Source organism: Anas acuta, chromosome 5 (assembly GCF_963932015.1).
Source record: "Anas acuta chromosome 5, bAnaAcu1.1, whole genome shotgun sequence".
NCBI classification, from domain to species: domain Eukaryota; kingdom Metazoa; phylum Chordata; class Aves; order Anseriformes; family Anatidae; genus Anas; species Anas acuta.
In genome coordinates, this window is record NC_088983.1 from 8,960,336 (window position 1) to 8,977,216 (window position 16,881).

Here is a 16,881-nt window from a genome sequence, read left to right on the forward strand (position 1 = left end):
TTATGTAGGGCAATGCATCTCTTCTCTACTGTGGCAGTTCTCTGAAGCATAGCCAATGCTTACAAAAGGCTCTTGTACAGTGGGAGAAGCAACCTTCAGGTGCCCTCTTCTAGGAAATGGAGGGAATTGCTCTTCAGCTTCTTGCCTACCTGAAGAGTCCTCCAAACACCGAGCCATTGCATGCAAAGAGAAAAGGGCACCTCCCTAGCTGTGTTTTGTGACAAAAGGGTGACTTGGACACAATCTCCATGGGTTTCATGTCCATGTCGCCCACGGTTGCATGTTGAACTTTCAATGTCTACAAAACTAAGGTGTAAGCCGGTACCTCTGCAGCTCAGAGCTAAGTGCCTGTATCTCTTTGCAGGTCCCTGCTAATCCTTTGCCGTTTTCTGCAGCATAACTTACGTGACTGAACCTTGTTTGATTTGGTGAATCCAACTCTCCATGTCTTGCTCTTCCTAGGCACTGCACAGGACTCAGATCAGATCTGGATAGGGAAACACATGGGCTAAAACCCTGAAATACTGAGCCCTGCAGCATCTAAATCCTTTTTCATTCCTCCCTTTTTTATCTGTAAGGGTAATGCATGTCACCCAGGTAGCTAGCAGATCATTACTTTTTGGCTGGCTAATGGAGCAGCATTGATCCAACCACTCTGGAGGAAGAAGTCTTTCTGCACTGATGTTTTCTCTTAAGCTAGGAAGAGGAGATTGGGAAATAGATCTAGAGAAAACTGGCAGGCTTTAGATTACCACGGGCATTTTCCCAAGCTTACAATACCTCGTCATAGCCCAAGGAAAATAATGATGAAAAATGTCTCCGTGTGGAAGAATTTTCTGTAATTGATTTTCTGGGACTCAAACACCTGAGACAGAAGGAAAAAAATGAGCCGTGCTCATAACTGGACAAGTCAGAGTGTGCTCGTATATTCTTATAAAAATGAAAGGTTTCATATATTTGAGGTTGATAGATTTCACTCAGAAACATTCAGATATATCTTAATGAACCTTAGAACACTAACTAAAAGAGTCTTTCTGGGTTGCCTAAAAAATAAAAACAAATAAATAAATAAATAAATAAAGAGGCCTGAAAATGAATATATTTTATAAAGAATATCTGTATTGCACATTTGTGTTTGATGACAGTCCAAGAGAGTAAACTTGGCCTAGGTCTTTTCCATGGTTTAAGGCAGTGAAATATTTTCTGTCTAAGCCTTGATCTCTGCTTAGAGACTTATCAGGAGGCTAAGGCTAAAACCATAAAGAGAACTCCTGCAAATGCATTGAATGCAATAATAGAAAATCTCCCCCAAATTGAGGCACAGACAGCCCATCTTTGTCAGCAGTAAAAGCCAAGGTCTTTACAAATAATAACCACAGACGGACAGTCTCTAAAAGTCTCGGTCACACCTCTGTCAGTGTGCATCAGATGCTGAACTATATGGAGTAGTCCAGTGCCTCCATGGCTTCGAACAGCTGGTCAGAGGAGCCTGGCCTTAAGGGGTGGCCAAGTCAGGACATCAAAACAGGACCCTACAGAGACTCACTGGACAGTGATGCACTAATACAAACTCATGCATACATCAGATATGTGCACATAAAGAAAAGGAAAAGATCTTTGAAAATCAAGACCTATATGTCTTGAAAATCAAGACGTGATTTTTCAGTCAGCCCAGCAAAGCAGTGAGGCCCCAGCTAACTGAGACCTTAAAAAGATGTCAAGCTAGAGAGAACACAGCAGCTGGCCCACATTTTCTTAGAAAAGTTCAGTTTTTTTTTTCATGCATCTGGACTGTGCAGGCTAAAGGCCAGTGCTCCTGGGCTGCTTTGGCATCAAAGGGGCTGCAGCAGGGACCACGTGGTGACTCACCAGTGCACTTTGGATACTTCATGTGCACAGCTCCAGCAGCTGAACAAATCACAGGCATATTTCGAAAGGAGGGAAGGGGGAAATTAGGCAGGTCTTTTTATTTCAGGCTTTTTTTTTTTTTTTTGATATTTTTATCTATTTTTTCTGTGCACAATTATGAGATTTGCATGCCTGGAGGTACTGTAGGCACAGTTTCAGGCAACTTCTAAACTTGCTTCTAAGTTCTCTGTTCTTTTCTTGAAGTATTGCTTAAAGCAGCAAGACTACAGGATGACAGAAATGAATAACATCCATTTGGCTCCTGAGAACTTTGTTACCTTACTTTCACATTGCATTTGTGCCAGAAAAGGTTTGTGCATCTGAGATCAGAGCACCTCCCTAAGCACATTTTTACCCTGGAGAAGTGACTCTCTGGATGTTACCAGCAGAGAAGATTGGGTAACTCAGCAGATCCCACATCAGAAAAGTCAGGTGTGAGAAGTCACTGGAACTTGTCCATGCCACATAAACTAAAACGCCTTATAGTCTAGAAAGTTAAACAAAACAAAACAAAAAACATAGAAAATGCACAGAGGTTGATATGATTAATAAGATGACAGGTAATTCAGGAGAGGTTGCAGCAAGCCATCTTGCAGCATCGCAAATAGCTGAGCTTGCCAGACCATAAATCTAAGCAAAAGAGACCTAGCAATATGACTAGTTGCACTTCAGGAGCCCATTGATGAGGTGGGGGAGGCTGGGGCAGGACTTGCTGGGCTTTCTCTTGGGCATGGCAGAGTGCACATCTCCCAGGATAATGCAGTTGCCTACTGGTCCCAGTAGATCTTGGTGAAAAAAATCTTATGCCAGCCATTTTCCATATTCTCACATGCAGTAGCAACACCTTCTGGCCACCAAATAGCAATTGAGAAGCAGTGCTAAAGAATGGAGGAACCCTCTCTTTGAAAGCAATGAAGAAGGGAAGGAGGAGAGAGGGATTCAGGTTTTTACAAGAGCAAGGGTATTCATTTGGCTGCTAGAGTGCAAATGCAGGTTGGAATGTCAGAACAGAGGCTGGCAGACAGTTGTGCAACCTGGGAAGTTAAAATTCAGAGTGACAGTGCCATCCGGTCTTGGGGAAACGAAGGAGCTTCTCCCACTTAAGAAACATGCCATTGGAGAGCAGCTGGAGCACTAGAGAAGACACTGCAAGGCTCACGCAGCTGGCCCTGCTGAGAACAGATGCCAGCGGCTGATCAGCCTTCCTCCAGCTCTAAGTTTCAAAGGACTAACTGTGATCCCCGTGTTTTCCCCACGTCTTCGAGGATCAGGGAGGCATTCGGCCCCATTAACCTTTCAGTGGTATGAAAGCTGCACAGCAAGAGGACAGCTGGAATTCCTTCCCCTGTACATACTGTTGCTGACCCATGGCAATGTCATTCAAACACATTAGCATTCAGATGTGCTGAGGGCTGATATAGCCAAAACTTGGAGAAATTGCTCAGGATACCTCCAGTAGATTTCCAGCCCAAATTCTCTTCTAGTCCTTCTATTTTTGATGGGATCATGGCCTCATTGTGCAGCTGCCCATGAGCCAGCTGTGGGAGGAACTCAGGTGTGCTGCAGCCAGCCTGGTTCCTCCATACCCTACTCTCGCCCTGCCATTGTGCTCCTGCATGGGCTGCCCTCCTTGAACAATGCAGAGGGAACGTGGTGTGCCAGGTAAATAAATAAATCATGCTGGAAAAGCCTTACTCATGAAATGAGCTAAGTCATACAGCCAGAGAGGGAAGTTTCTAAGAGGAAGCCCCAATTACCTTTGCTATCCAATAAACACATACAGAGAGAATAGGAACACAAGCTCCCTAGAAGAGCCATCTTTACAGGTGCCTCAGTATTTAGAAAAGCTGAATTGCAAGGGAAAGAGGAAATCAAGCCAAATAAATAGGAATGTATGTAGAAAAATAAATACTCAGCACAGAGTAATTCCAGTCTACCAGTTATTCAGTTGGTCAAGATCCAGAACAGTTATGTTGACCTGGCTTTAACAATATGGAGGTTAGACCTTCTTGGCTAGGTTCAGTTGGCCAAATTCAGGCAGGTGATGCTATCTGAGACATTCAGTGAGCCTGCCTTGCCTCAGCTGGCCACTCTGGAAGCAGACAGGTTTCCCCCAGGTACTGTGTTGGCTCTGCCAGCCCCATGAAGACATCTCAGAGTCTCTGAAGGGGCTGGATCAGCACTGTGCATGCATACGTATGCAATGAAATGGCACATCTGGACTGAACCTGCCCTCCATGCTCCCTGTTCAGCGATGGGAGAGATGTGTGCATCTGCAAGGCCTGGCACTGAAGACAGGGGCAGAATCTCTCTTTGAAGGTGAATTCTCATTCCACTCACCGTATGTTGAAAATGAACTTATACTGCACCTGTCCCTCTTAAAAAAAATTAAAGACATTTCAGTTGTTCCCTCTTTTATTCACACAAACATACTCTCCCGGTACCTCACTCCAGTACTTTTTAGACTCAGTGGGAAGCAGAGGGTCCAGAAATATCACACCACCAACCTTCTTCTGAAATGTGATGACATTGCCTCACTCTGTGACATTGCTCCACTGGTGATCTGGTCCAGCCTCACAGCTCTATCATGCCACCGCCAACTCAGCCTGGTCTCATGAAGCAGAGTCATGACAAGCAGCAAAGGGACACAGAGCAGCAGATGGAAAAAGGCCCTGGGACAGGCAGTTTTCCCATCCTACAACCCATGGGGCACTTGCACCAGGGGCTTCTCTTCTCCTGGTGCAACTCTTCTGGGTACAAAATGTCACAGGAAAGGCCTGCTATTGTCTTTTTTTATCTTGTTCTCATTCACAGCCCCTGAGGGGAGAGTTAGCACATTGCAATTGCTTTTCCCTATTCTTCTGTCATCTGTCTATGTTTCCATGACACATTTGCCATCAGACCCAGCTGCTAGCCCTGAGGGCATCTCCACCTGGTTAGATATAATGAACAATGGAGGGAGGACATCTTCAGAGGCTGAGGCATTTGGGTTTTACAGAGAAAGGACATGCTCAGAAAAATCTAGCCTAAGCTGTATTCACAGGTTGAAAATACTTCTGGAGACCAGCAGGAAGGCTGGGAAGGGCTGAGGGAGGATGGGCTGTATTGAGTTTACATGGAAAGGTTTTGGTAGCAGGGGGCTGCAAGGGTGGCTTCTGTGAGCCTCTCTGCCCCATTTAGATAAGGGCCAGTTTCGGATGGCTCAAAAGGGAAACAGTTCTGGCCAGAGATGAGCCAATAATTGAAGTTGTTTGCGCTTCTGTGAGACATATTTAAGAAAGGGGGGAAAAAAGTCCTGCTGTGCCACAGCAGCTGGGAGAGTGAGGACTGAGAAAATGTGAGGGAGCCATCCCTTCAGACCCAAGGTCAGTGCAGCAGGAGGGCAGGAGGTGCTCCAGGCACGGAGAATCAGAATTGTCTAAGTTGGAAAAGACCTCAAGATCATCGAGTCCAACCTCTGACCTAACACTAACAGAAGTTCCCCTGTGGCCTGTGCAGAGGCCCCTGGTGGAGCAGGCTGTCCCCTGCAGCCCATGGGTCCCACATGGAGCAGATCTCCACGCTGCAGGCCGGTGGAGAAGGTGGATGTGGCCTGGAGGAGGCTGTGGCTCACGGAGAGTCCCTGCAAGTGCAGGCCCCAAGAGACAATGCTTTCCAGACCTAGTTCTGCCATTTATTCATGTATCTGGTTCTTCTGAGGTATGAAAGGTGTGGATCCAAACCCTCGCAAAACAGAGAGGGAGTTGTGCCTGGACTATCAGCATTCCAGCAGAGTGCTCCATACACTGGAGTGCTATTGTAAAACTGGGCACCACCCTAAACCACACCAGGCTGAGAAGCCCAAATCTTCTAGTATGCATACTCCAAGGACACCTAACATCTCTGGAGATCCATCAGAGATCCAGGGGCTGAGGAGGCACAGGAGTGCAGGAAGACTGAGCTGCTCCCACCAGGCAGCTGTGGGTACATGCCAGAGCAGATCCAATCTCTTGGGCAACAAAAATGAGGTGCCTCCAGAGTGTGTGTGTGTGTGTGTGTGTGTGTGTGTGTGTTCAGCATTAGACAGCAGCCCAAACAGAGAGCTGGGGTGTTTGGCAGCACAGTGCTGGACTAATTTCTGCACATGTCATGCTTCAAACCCCCAAACTTCATTTCAATCTAGTTCCCGACTATGGATCTCTTCCAGGTCCTGCCTTGCTGCTTCCTGGGCCAGATGGTGACGTATTGGGGCATTTCTGACACCGCAAAGTTTCTGCTTTCTATGGGAATTCACTACTGATATTACAGGCAAAAACAAAACTAACCAAAAAAGGACCTGTTCTAAGAAGTATTTTGGCTTTGTAGGTGAAATCTCATGGCTGAAATGAGTAAATAAGGAGAATCTTCCAGCTGAGCTGCTCTACTTTCTGTGTGTGTGTGCATGAGTGCGCATGCCTGTGTGTGCATTTTTACTGGAACTGTTCTCATCTTCACTGAATATTTTACTATGTTCAAAAGCATAATTTGTAAAGGCCTGTCAACAGTAGGAAACGACACATGTATTTTTAATTCCTGTGCTGCACTAAGAATAATTCAGTTGTCAGATGCCACACCACTCTCCTGATCAGCTGGTTCCGTAAATACAGAGAAAGCACATCCCATGCGCACAGAAAATCCCTGAGTCACTTCTCTCTATGTTCTTATTCATCTGCCCCATACTCAATCTGTGACAAGTGGTAGGGCTTTGGTCTAGCCCTGTCATCCAGGGATTTATGCCATCAGGCATAGGTAGCAGAATATAAATACTCTAGCAAAATATTTATTAACTGTTACACAACTATTAACTGTTGTATATAACTATTATATTTATTAACTGCTACTAACACTCCTACCCACATGGTGCCTCAATGGACTGTGCTGAGATGGTAAATATCCTCTTCTCAAGCTCTGTTGAGATCCAGGTAGGTGTGAGGGACACGCAGAGGCAGAGCATTGTTGACCCACACAAGCAAGAGTTGTGACCTTGCACTCCCTTCCTAGAGCAGAGGCTGTGTCTGGCACAGGCCCTGGCCCAGCACTGTGACAGCTGGTTCATCTGGGCTGGTGTATTTAACACAACTTCAGTCCTGTCTTGTGATCCCCTGCATCGGGCATCTACAGTCCCGCAAACACCTTGGGTGGAATTCCTCTCACCTGACTGTAAGTGCCTGCAGTGTAGGTACCTCTTGGCATTTGGACCCTCTGGGCAGGTCAAGGAGTCAAGGTTTTACAGCCATGGAGGTGAGACTGTAGGCACTGAGGTGTGTACAGACAATAAAGTCAATGACACAGTCTCTTAACACCAACATAGGGTTGGATGACTATAGTGCTTTGGCTGCAGCAGGGCACAGGGTGCAGACATTTACTCTGTAGATGTTTGGAGTCATGGGAGTTGAACCCTGCCCTCAGAAGTCCACATACCCCACTTCTGGTGGGAGTCACCACTCCTGTGCTCTTCGAGGCACTGAATCCCCCCAGTCCTGGCTGGGACCAGCAAACTGATGTCATGGGGATTATGCCCATTAAGATGACTTGGGGACTGGGTATGAGCTAACCTGAGTGCCAGAAGCAGTGCAGTCACATGTGCACCTCCCTGCCCATGAAATGCCAGTGGTAGGGGCACTCCCTACCATCCAGCTCTATCAGGAAGCTTTGAAGCCCCTTCCTGTCCCATTTTCCTTACCAATACCACTGCAGTAGTCACTAATAGGAAACAGGGGTGCCAGTACAGGCACATTCCCTGCCCTTAGCAATACTCACTTCTTGGCTTGCACTGGTTGCTGACTTTTATCCTCAGCTCCCACCAGGATCAGGAAGGCTGGTCTCACTAATCTCAGTGGGCACTGGAGCAGACCTAGTGCACATTCTCACACAGCAGCAGTTTCTGGCCCTGGGCTGGTTGCATGTGGAATGGGCAGCACAATTTCAATGTTTTATAAGAATTACTAATGAAAAGCATGGAGGGGTTTAGGGATTTCTTTGCCTGATTTGCATTTGCATAAATGACTGAGCATTTTAATAAGTGCAGTGCTAAAGAGTTTCATATAACTTATATCTTGCTCTTTTCCATCCTCAGAAATTTGGGTTGGAAAATGAGATGAAGCTCATTCTCAGGCTGGGTCCCAAGCCCCTTCCTTTGCTGGGAGAACAGACTTAAAGCGTGTGATTTTTAAGCACTAGCAGGTGAGTGGGATCCCTTCTACTGGCTTTGGGGGGCTTTGGATCGGGCCCTGCCTCCCAGGAGGGAAAAATCCAGGGATCCACTCCCCTTCCTTGCCCACCTCCCTGCTTTCTCCCAGGAAAGCGTGCAGGAACTCGCCCTGCCGTTTCTGGCTCCTGTCCCCCCGGGGCTCTCCTGGCTCTCTCCGTCCCTGGGAGGCTGCTGCGCTCTCTCTGTTTGCCCTCTCAACTCGAGCTCGGGGAGCGCAGCAGCCAATCGGGCAGCCCGGGTATCCTTCATCAATCTCCCTGAGTGTCTTCAGGCTCGGCTAGGAACATCCACATCACTCCTGTTCTCTCTCTGCAATGACCTGAAGCTCCAGCTCTGCAAGCAGTGATCAGTCAGGCATAATGCAATGCAGGGCAGCCCGGAATAATCTGGTTGGCATCCGAGGATGTATATTCACGGAGAGGCTAAGGAGTGTGTCAGCATTTAGTTTCAGTCTAGCTGCACTTTTCCTGCAGCACAGAGTCACAAAGTCTCCGTCTCCTCCTCTGGATTGGGACTGATTCTGCACTGGGATCCTCTGCAAAGACAAAGTTTTCCTCTCTTGTTATTGCTGTACCACCATAATCTACCAAGATGTGTGACTGCTTTCATCTAGTTCTTCCTAACTGGCCAGGATCTCCAGCCAGTGGTGGGCTTACATTTTCTATACTTTTCTGTATTCTGCTTCTGCTTTTCTGTGCTCTGCTAGCTGCGAATCAACCGCCGAGGCAAACCCTGCAGCTTCTAGGGTGTGGCTTTCTCTGATGCTGCATGAATCAGATAAGGAAAAATAGTGTTAAGAAAAGCCTCCTCTAAACTTTCCTCGGTGCCTACATTATGTTGAAGCTAAGCTTGGGGAAGCCTTTGACTTTGTATACAAATTAAATTCAATTGTGTCTAAATTAACTGTTTCAGATTGCATGCCTTAATTCACATGCTTGCCCTTCATTTCTCATAGTGATTAGGAAGTGACTGGCAGGATATGGTGCATGATATAATCTACCTGGCATTTACAATAGCTAAAAGCTGTGCTGCATAGTGTGTGTTTGCAAATTCAACGTGTCCGATGTTCTGTATTCAATCTGTTGGCTGAACAATACAGCACTCTGGAAGAAGGTTTTTTTTTCTTTGTGTTTCCCTACTGCAGAGCAGAAGGAAATTAGAAACCTAACCCCTCTTTTAAAGGGGAAAATATATACATTCAAATGTAAAATATTGCTGAAACAGAACAGTGATGATTGCAGGAATGAGTCAAGAGAGTAACGAAAACCAGTTCTTAGCTGGCAGAAGCATATAAATAAATTAAAAATCTGTTCCTTAGTTTATGCACAGATTATCCTGTTTTAAAATAAGCAACTAGAAGTCTTAAGGTTGTGTCTGCAAAAATGCCAAGAATCTGAAATTTCTACAGTACCTTTTTTTTTTTTTTTCCTAAAACATACCAAATCTATGTTTATTTACATTCTGCAATAAATTTGCTCGCTATTTATTCTGGTTGAAGAAGTTGTTATCTACAAAATACAGTGGGTAAACATTTTGATAGACTAAAAGTGGAGAGTGTTTTTTTAAATATGCCTGATTACTTCTGCTTTTCTGTAGTAAATAATTTAGGATTATATTTTCCACAACAATGGAAAGTCATAGATTGCTTGCCAGACTCCCAGTAGACAAAGTAGCATCTTGCTGCTTGAATTGCCTTGTTGACATGAGGGAGCCAACTCAAGGAATAAGTCATTTCTCTCCACCCATCGAAAAGATACAACACAATCCTCTGCTGCTTACCTGGTGTTTAGATTAGGTAATTGAATTGATGCAAGATCATAGCAAATATTTTAGTGCTACGCCCAGACAGCAATTTCATTTGATTTTCTCAAAATATACTCAATGTAAGTTTTGGGGGAAAGATTTTCTTTCAGCTTCATTTTCCTATTGATTCTCTGCCTGCACAGGTTTATTATTTAGGAAATAAATTATTTTAATGGGTTTTGCTATATTCCACATCAGAGACGTGTTGTTGGGACTTCTAGGTGCTACCTGATAGAAACAAATAAAAGCTTAACACTAGCAGAGCGCTCCACATCGCCACCCTCCAGGCTTTCCCCAGCAATTAGCAAAAAGGTTTGGGTATTTGTTGCTCAGGAAACGTCATGCTCCCATGCCATGAACACGGGTTGGGATCTCTCCGGTACCAGTTTTCCAGCGGTGTGAAAAGATGCTGTGGTGGGTCACGGGCAAGGGGAGCATCCTGGTGGCCGTTGAGGGCCAGGCTGGGAAGGGAGGCAGCAGGGAAAGCCGGTTGCATGCGAAACTTGACAGGCATCTGTTTTCCAAACAGTTATTGCTGATATTTCTTGCCAGCGGGTTATCATCCTCAGAGGTCAGGGTGCGGCAGGGAAAAGCAGGTCTGTTTTTCTCAGACAGGTAGGCTGGCTGGCTGCCTGGAGCATGTGATGTGTGTTTGGGAAAGCCTGCCAAGTCCAGGAGAAAGGTAGAAGGGGTTTTAGCCTGGCGATGAGGCAGGCTCATCTGAAAAAGGGTGGGGAAACCCACAGAGTGAATCCCACATCAAGAAGCGCATATTAAATCCCTTGTTTCCTCCGCAGCATGGAAGGGAAGCTTGTTAAAAATAGGCTCGTTTCATAAGCTGCAATCTCTGCTGGCTATGTTCATCTGCCCTTGCATTAGCTGACTGTCATGATAATACAGGTGGGAAACAGATAAACAAAAATTTGCTAGTTTTCCTTATTAGCCGGGCAAGCACAAGCTTGCACTCAGACCTGACATCTGGAGGATGCCGGGAGCATTTTGCAGTTGTTGATGAACACCGAGACAATGTTTTCCATGGATAACTTTTGAGTCAGAACAACAAATAAGTAGAAGAGAGTGTCTGCATCAGCAAACTGTGGCAATTGGCCAAATCCTAAAATATAAAGGTCTTTCTAGCACAAACATTTTCTACGCTTGCATTTTATCTTGTCTGGGGCTTGGCCTGATCTCCCAGAAAGTGATGACACTCTTTAAAAGACTCAGCTCAGTGAGACACTTGAGGAGGTTTGTACGGCCTCCTTATGGCCCCCTGATGGCCACAGGACTGGAGCATGGGGTCAAAACAAGATACGCACTTTTGGAGTTTGCTGAATTGGCATTTGGACCATAAAGTTGCTGCTTCTCAGGTGCCAGATTCATTTTTGCGCTGTGTGAGAACAGCACATGAGCACTCATGATATGGGTCAGGGCTGTGAAAATCCATGGGCAGGACGCCGTTGCAAGCTGAGACATTCAGAAAACATTAACAGCTCGAATAAATCCCTTCTTCTCTGCTATTATATCTGTGATGCTAAAGGCACTTTGAGGGCTGGGTGTCCATTCTGTTTTAAGAGCTGCTGAATGCGGCACACAGATTTAAAGGACCCAAAGCAAAATGCCAGCGGAGCTGCATTTTTTCTTAGAAATTTTCTCAAGATATTTGTCTACGAGCTGCAACAGCGTCTACTCCAGCCCCATTAAATGAGAGAGATAAACAACACCTGCAGGAGCCAGGCTCCCAACGTGGGCAAGGAGCAACCTCCCTGGCTCTCAGGAGAGGCTCTGACCTGACATCCCACCCTAATTGATTTTCCCTATTTTTTCACTTATTTCACCAGTGTAATGTTAGAATGACTCAGGCCATTTCAGTTTCAGGGCACACGTCAGAGTGTCTAAACACACTGTCTGTCTAAAAAAGCTTCCCAAATGTAAGCTCCTTCTATCCATGGTGACACCAAAATAACTGCGGTGCCAGCAGAGGCTGAAAGAGGATCTGATTCACTTGGCTCTGGTGGAGAGCTCCCTGCCAGCACGGTGAATCAGGCGCAGTAAATTGCATCCCTCTGGCTTCTCTCTGTTCTCCCTCCCTAGAGCCATCTCACGAGTTTTTATTTCTGGTTATTAAATTCGCACTTCTGTGTCCAATGGGTGCGCACCGGCTCTTTTGGTGACACAGAAGCGCCAAGTGGAAAAGAAACATCAGCATGACAGAGTCCCACAGGGAACAAGGCTCTCTTTGTCCATCCACAGGGCAATAAACCGTGCTGCTGTTCTCCATTGAACAGCGAGGAATGGGGATGGTATGTACCCGATAGAGGCACAGCACGTTGTGTTTGCCACCGCTTCTGATTCACGAGAGGAACGGACATGCCCTGGGAGCAAACCAAAACCGGCTGAAAAACATGATTTTTCTTGACTGGTGCATTTCAAAACTACAAGGAAGAGGCAGAGGATTGGCAGAGGTCTCTTCTGCAGGACCCTTGTTATTGTGTGAGAGGTGGAGGAATGTGAAGCAAAGGCCAGAGGGAGCCCCCTGCCAGCTCTTGCTGCTCACTCTGGTGGGGGCTGTTGATGCTGAGGATAAATGACACCCTCGGTTCGATGTGAGGACTCACTGCCAAGACAAACAGCAGGGATGCGCTTGTCCATACAAAGGAGCGGCTGCAGAAGAAGCCTGGATACCGTGTCCCATTGTCCCCATCAACACCCCATCCCCACCACAGTCACCTCTGGTAGCCTGAATCCCTGGGATGCTCGGGGCTGTGATATTTAGTGATGTGGTATCCCCATGGGATTTTGGCTGGCAGTGAGGTTGCCAGAGGGCTATTTTCACCCTGCTCCCACATAGTGCACACCTTTGGGGATGAGGTGGTGTTGAGGAGGGGCAGAGGAGGGGGGAGCTCTCAGTGTTGCTGCCACAGAAAAGGCACCTGGAGCTGTTCCCCCTTACAAGGGAGCTTCCTCCACCCTGTTCAACCCACTCTGGAGTCCATTCATTCTGGAAAACGATCACCACCAATCTGTCAAATACCAAAGGAATAGCCATGTCTCAAGGTTACATCCACGTCTTTACATCAGCACAGGCAATTACATAATTTTGCGTGGTTACAAGATACAGATGAATTTTAAAATGCCTTCAAGATCCTCATTTTTCTAGGCTTAACCCTATGGGCTTACTAAATAGTAGCATCTACAGACCAAAACTTACTGGCATAACATCTTCATTGTATGTTGAAGTATTTTTGGGGCCATAAAGGTTGCACAAGTGTAGCCTTTCATTCCTGTTTCTCCATCAGTTTGTTCCTCTACAAACTCTGCTAGTCCATGTGCCGGCACAGAGCCTCGTCGTGTGGACAGCAGCCAGGTCTGAGGTTAGAGTAATTAGTCCTGGCTGTGCTTGCAGGGTTTTCTTTAGTACAATTGCACCATCAGATTTCTATCTGTGTGAGTTCCTCTGCCAGAACAGGCTGGAAAAAAAAAAAAAAAAAAGTGTCCAGTTGGTAAAATTATTGTGGGTGAAATATTAGTAAATTTATGCTGGCAAGGTCATTGTAAATTATAGCATGTGCTCAATGCTGCACTCATAGAATACGTAAAAGAAAAGACACAAAACTGCTTCACCTCCCCTTCACCACCACAGAGCTTTCTATCTCACCTCAACATGGAATTTTTCTTATGAAATGCACAGGTGGGATGGCCCACTGGATGTGTTCACTGTGAGAGCCCACCTAGGCACCAAAAAGAAATAAAGAGAACAGCCTTATATGCTTCACCATTTTCATAGGGCACAGAAGGTAGATGCACTGTATAACCTAGGATTTTTTTCCAAACTCATTCTCTATTCTTTTTTTAAAGTTCGTGACATGCAGCACGAAGCAGCATGCCTTAACGTCCTGCAGAAGACGTGCTGTGGATGTGCATGAATACAGAACAGGCCAGGTTCCCTACACGTTTGTTTTCAAAGTCTGGTCACACGGAAGCAGCACTCATATTGGACTGATGATCAACGTCAGGAACTCCCATTGAGACTCAGCACTAGCATGAAAGGGGTGAAACCACTCCACACTCTTGGGATAGCGCAAATCTTGCTGCCACTACTTGGGAGAGGAAATGTGAGAGCCCTCAGTGAAGCCAATGCTACTACATGGGGTGGTTTGCCCCAGAAATTCTCTTTTGAGAGTACAGTTTCTGTTTCGTAAAGGTCTCTACTGCCACTATTTAACATAATAACAGGAAAGGATTCTTCTACTGACCCAAAATTCGATACAGCTTATCTTTTTTTTTTTTTTTTTCTGTATTACATAGAGAAAATTTAGCATTTCTGTGGCACCCATTTTCCCAGGGGATCAATGTTCTGGCAGCACAGAGACAAGATATGGGGACTGTTCTGCTGACTCCTATTGCTGACTGTGAGTTAATATAATCGATGGGGGACTTCACCACAAAGCAAGGCTGGACCCTTGATATGTGCCTTTGAGAACATTGCTGCCTTCTTAGTGCCTCACCCTGAAAATGAATACCCTCCTCTTTATTGGGCTCCTATATTTAATTAATGGCTGTAAAGTATCTGGAGATGGTAGAAGTAGGGACGTTGTGCAAGTCTGATGATTCATATCATCATTCCCAGGCTACAGACTCTCTTTGATATTAGGAACAACAGCAAGAAAGATGCTGACGGTGGTGGCATTGGTTTTGGCTCCAGCTGCTGGAATGTATACTCATCTCCTATCTTACAATCCCAATTACACCTGCAGATTTACTCCAGATTCACGCTAGCATAACTGGAAGAGGTAGTTGGGCCACAAAAAGCCTTAGTACATTTAGAATAAAGCAATGATTAGGAAAACAAAAAGGACTAGAACAGGATGTATGGAAAAAGGTGAAGAAGGTGAGACTGAGCAGCCAAGTGTGAAGGAGCTGGAACCCAAGCTGTTCTAAAATACAGAGCAATTGGGGATCTGGATGAACGTTCAGAGTTTCTGAGCCTTCAGCAGCTGCTGTCTGTATTACAGAGAAAGGCCAGGAATCCTAATGAGAAGAGAGAAGCAGGGTTGGGCTCCAGTCCCTACACAGATGAGGAGGAGCAGGAAAAAATATGAGACTTGGAGTGCTGCACAGGTCCCGCATCACCACAAAGGCAGCAGTAGCATTAAAGGGAGGAGGACAAAAACATCCTAGAAAAGCTTTTCCATGAAAAATCATGAAATTATATGTCAAGCAACCTATAAAACATCTCAGGAGGAAGCTAAATAACAGGATTTTTCTTGTCATCCTCCCTTCCTCCTTGTGTCCGCTCTTACTCCAGAGTGACCTTACTGAAACAGCACAAGAGCAGCTGGACTCCACCTAACTCAGCCTAAGGATAACTCACCTCCCCTCTACACTGCTCCCATTTCTTTGTTCGACCTGTGCCGTGCTTGTCTCATACACTCTAATCCCTGCCCTGTCCCAAAGCGGGAGTGAGTAGAGGAAGGATAAATGCCAACCTGCTCCTCGATGAGCAGAACATGCCCGGTGGGAGGGTGAACACGGCGCCTCTGCCTGCTCACTGGACTTGGCGAGCAGAGGAATAGCTGTCACTTGCGTGTCACTGCCCTGATTTCCAAAGGGGAAGAAGTTGTAAAGGAGAATCTGATCCTTGCCATCACCAGCCCTGCAATATAACTGAACTTTAGCAGAATATTTGCTGGGTTATGTAATAGAGATGGATTACAACAGACTGCCACATGGTCGAAAACTGCAGTTTTAACCCCTGGACAGACTGCACTGTGATAGGTAAAGATAAGCAAGTGATGGGGATATGAGAATAGTCCAGCTCACTCAGACCTCTAAAACACATCTTGGAGGTCCATCTGATGGGACTGCTCCAAATATCCAAGGCCACTTTTCTTTCTGACCTACCTGCTTGTGCACGACCTTTCTGTCTTTCTCCTCACCTCTCCTCCCCAGCCGTCCCAGGGGGGTTCCTCCCGTTCCCCATATGCCTCTTTTTCAGGCTTCCCACCCTTCCTGGCTGCTGAGGACCCCTTGGAGGCATTCCCTCATCTGCAGTGTCATCCTCCCTTTGTGCCCTTGCCACCCCTCCTTCAATTGCAGGTGTGGTTAAGAAGTTTCCTCAATTCAGAGAACAAAAATGTGGTAGTGTGGGCTGCAGGGCACTGCAAGACCGAGGCACCAGCCCTACTCTGGTCGTTAACCCCAAACCACCACGTCTTCCCTACTGCTGCTTCCAGGTTCATCACTGTGGGGACGAACCCATCACCCTCAGTGGGGACAGGCAGAGTGGCACCTTCCCTGTCCAGCACAGCCGTACAGAAGCCTCCCTACATCTGGCCGGCTGGTGTTTAGGCACTGCTTAAAAACAGGAGAAGCTGAGCATTGGAGCTAATTAAGCGAGGCAGGGAGACACAAGGAATGTTTTGAACAGAAGAGAAAACAAACAAAGCCCTGGCGAGGGCTCAAAGGCAAGGCGGGCTGGCTGCTGTTTGCCGCCCGGCATGCGGAGAAGCTCACGAAGGCTTGCAGGAACGCGGGCAAAGGGAGCAAAGGGAGTTGGCTTTGGGAAGCCCTGGCCACGAGTGGCTCACATGATGCGAGGCGGGGTTTGGGGCCAAATCTGCCCCACCCCGGGGACCGGGGCCCATGAATGACCCGAAGCACCTCATTCATCACGGCGGGGACGGCTGTCAGCGGGGAGACGGGGACGGAGAGCTGCCCGTGGCACCCAGGTAGGCGCTGGCTTTTCTCCTCACCATCACACAGGGCTCCAGTGACCTCCTTGCTCCTCCGAGCACACGCTGCATCCAGCGCTTCCACCTGTGCCTTACATCTCTTCGCTTTCGTTTCCCCCAGCTGCCAGGGCTGGATGCGTGCTAGGATGATAAGCTGGTTTTATTTTCCTTCTCCTGCCACTGCTGTTATGACAAACTGCAGAAAGTCGG

At 46.7% G+C, this 16,881-nt stretch overlaps 1 protein-coding gene and 1 long non-coding RNA gene across 2 annotated transcripts in view; one reads left to right on the forward strand and one right to left on the reverse strand.

Annotated features, from left to right (window-relative positions):
* Window positions 1–8,713: 8,713 nt before the first annotated feature.
* Window positions 8,714–16,881, forward strand: part of AHNAK2 (AHNAK nucleoprotein 2) — a 73,111-nt gene continuing 64,943 nt past the window's right edge. Inside the window, exon 1 of the mRNA XM_068682563.1 lies at window positions 8,714–8,783. Coding sequence (XP_068538664.1) covers window positions 8,729–8,783 — 55 coding nt within the window. The 5' untranslated portion in view covers window positions 8,714–8,728. The remainder of the gene's footprint in view (window positions 8,784–16,881) is intronic.
* On the reverse strand, window positions 12,133–15,593 carry LOC137858146 (uncharacterized). The gene is made up of 3 exons (XR_011097516.1): window positions 15,427–15,593; window positions 13,596–13,668; window positions 12,133–13,407 (listed from the first exon to the last, which is right to left on the reverse strand). It is a non-coding gene; the product is annotated as an uncharacterized lncRNA (long non-coding RNA).